At 40.3% G+C, this 1,285-nt stretch overlaps 1 protein-coding gene across 1 annotated transcript; it reads left to right on the forward strand.

The window, feature by feature from the left end:
• Nucleotides 1-644, forward strand: LOC145632761 (uncharacterized). Its single transcript, XM_081685100.1, has 2 exons — nucleotides 1-275; nucleotides 332-644. The coding sequence occupies exons 1-2, from the start codon at nucleotides 1-3 to the stop codon at nucleotides 642-644; spliced, it is 588 nt and encodes a 195-aa protein (XP_081541226.1).
• Nucleotides 645-1,285: the final 641 nt, after the last annotated feature.

A 1,285-nucleotide genomic window follows, 5' to 3' on the forward strand; every position in this document is an offset into this window, starting at 1 on the left:
ATGACGGATTACTTCTCAAAATGGATCGAAGCAGAAGCGTACAAGGAAATGAAGGATAAGCACGTCATCTCATTTATCAAAAGGATTATCCTAAGCAGATTTGGAGTACCAGTAGAGATCATTACAGACAACGGGTCCCAGTTCATCAGCAACAAAACCACAAAGTTCTGTAAAGAATGGAATATTTCCCTCATCACATCTAGACCAAGATACCCACAAGAAAACAGACAAGTAGAGTCAAGCAATAAGGTCCTAATAGGCAACATGAAGAAAAGGTTAGAAGGAGCAAAAGGGAAATGGGTAGATGAACTACCCAACATATTGTGGGCAGACAGAACAACTCCAAAAGGCGCCATAGGTCACACCCCATTTCATTAGTGTACGGATGCAAAGCAGTAATCCCAACAGAAGTAGAATTCCCCACAGCAATGTACGGGTTGATGACAGAAGAAAGGAACCAAGTTGAATTAATGCACAACCTAGGCACGGTAGAGGAACTAAGGGAAGACGCAAGAATGAGGATGGCAGCCTACCAGCAGGAAGTAGCAAGGTCCTTCAACAACAATGTTAGAGCGAAAGTTTTCAAATTAGGAGATTGGGTTCTCAAAAAGGTGTACGAAAATACCAGAGAAGTAAACGCATGAAAGCTAGCGCCCAACTAGGAAGGACCATACGAAATCATCAAGGTAGTAGGCAACGGATCCTACAGACTCAAGAGCGCAGAAGGAAAAGAGGTATAAAGAAGTTGGAACGCAGCACATTTAAAACTCTATCATTTCTGAAGAGCAAAGGTACGTAGTTATCATTTCAATTTCGTTTTCTTTTTACAAAAATACAAAATACACAAAATACAAGAAAGCAACAACCCCCCCCCCCCCCCCCAAAAAAAAAAAAGAAGAAAAACAGAAAAAACAAAAATCTCTAACAGCCAAAGGCAGCACGATAGGTACTCCTCTTTACCTAAACTTTGTCAATTCAATTAATATTCACTACGAGTACTGACTTTGGCATCGGAGGGTCGTTGGGGAAACCCACGGCCACCCCTCACCATATTTTGTTTTGCAAGGACAAACAGCTACGCTGCCATACAAAGTACAACAAAGCATAGAAAGACAACGACTATCTATCCCTACAAGGAGCAAATCAATTATCCCCACAAAGCAAGAAAACACTAGCAGCAAATACATGTAAGCAATATTACATCCGTACTAAAACTTTAATATAATTGTAATACAACTGTGATACAGTATGAAACACAAGCACAACATAGCAAAAGAAGTAAGAT

The sequence above is a fragment of the Chenopodium album genome, chromosome 5, assembly GCF_948465745.1.
Source record: "Chenopodium album chromosome 5, dcCheAlbu1.1, whole genome shotgun sequence".
Classification (NCBI taxonomy): domain Eukaryota; kingdom Viridiplantae; phylum Streptophyta; class Magnoliopsida; order Caryophyllales; family Amaranthaceae; genus Chenopodium; species Chenopodium album.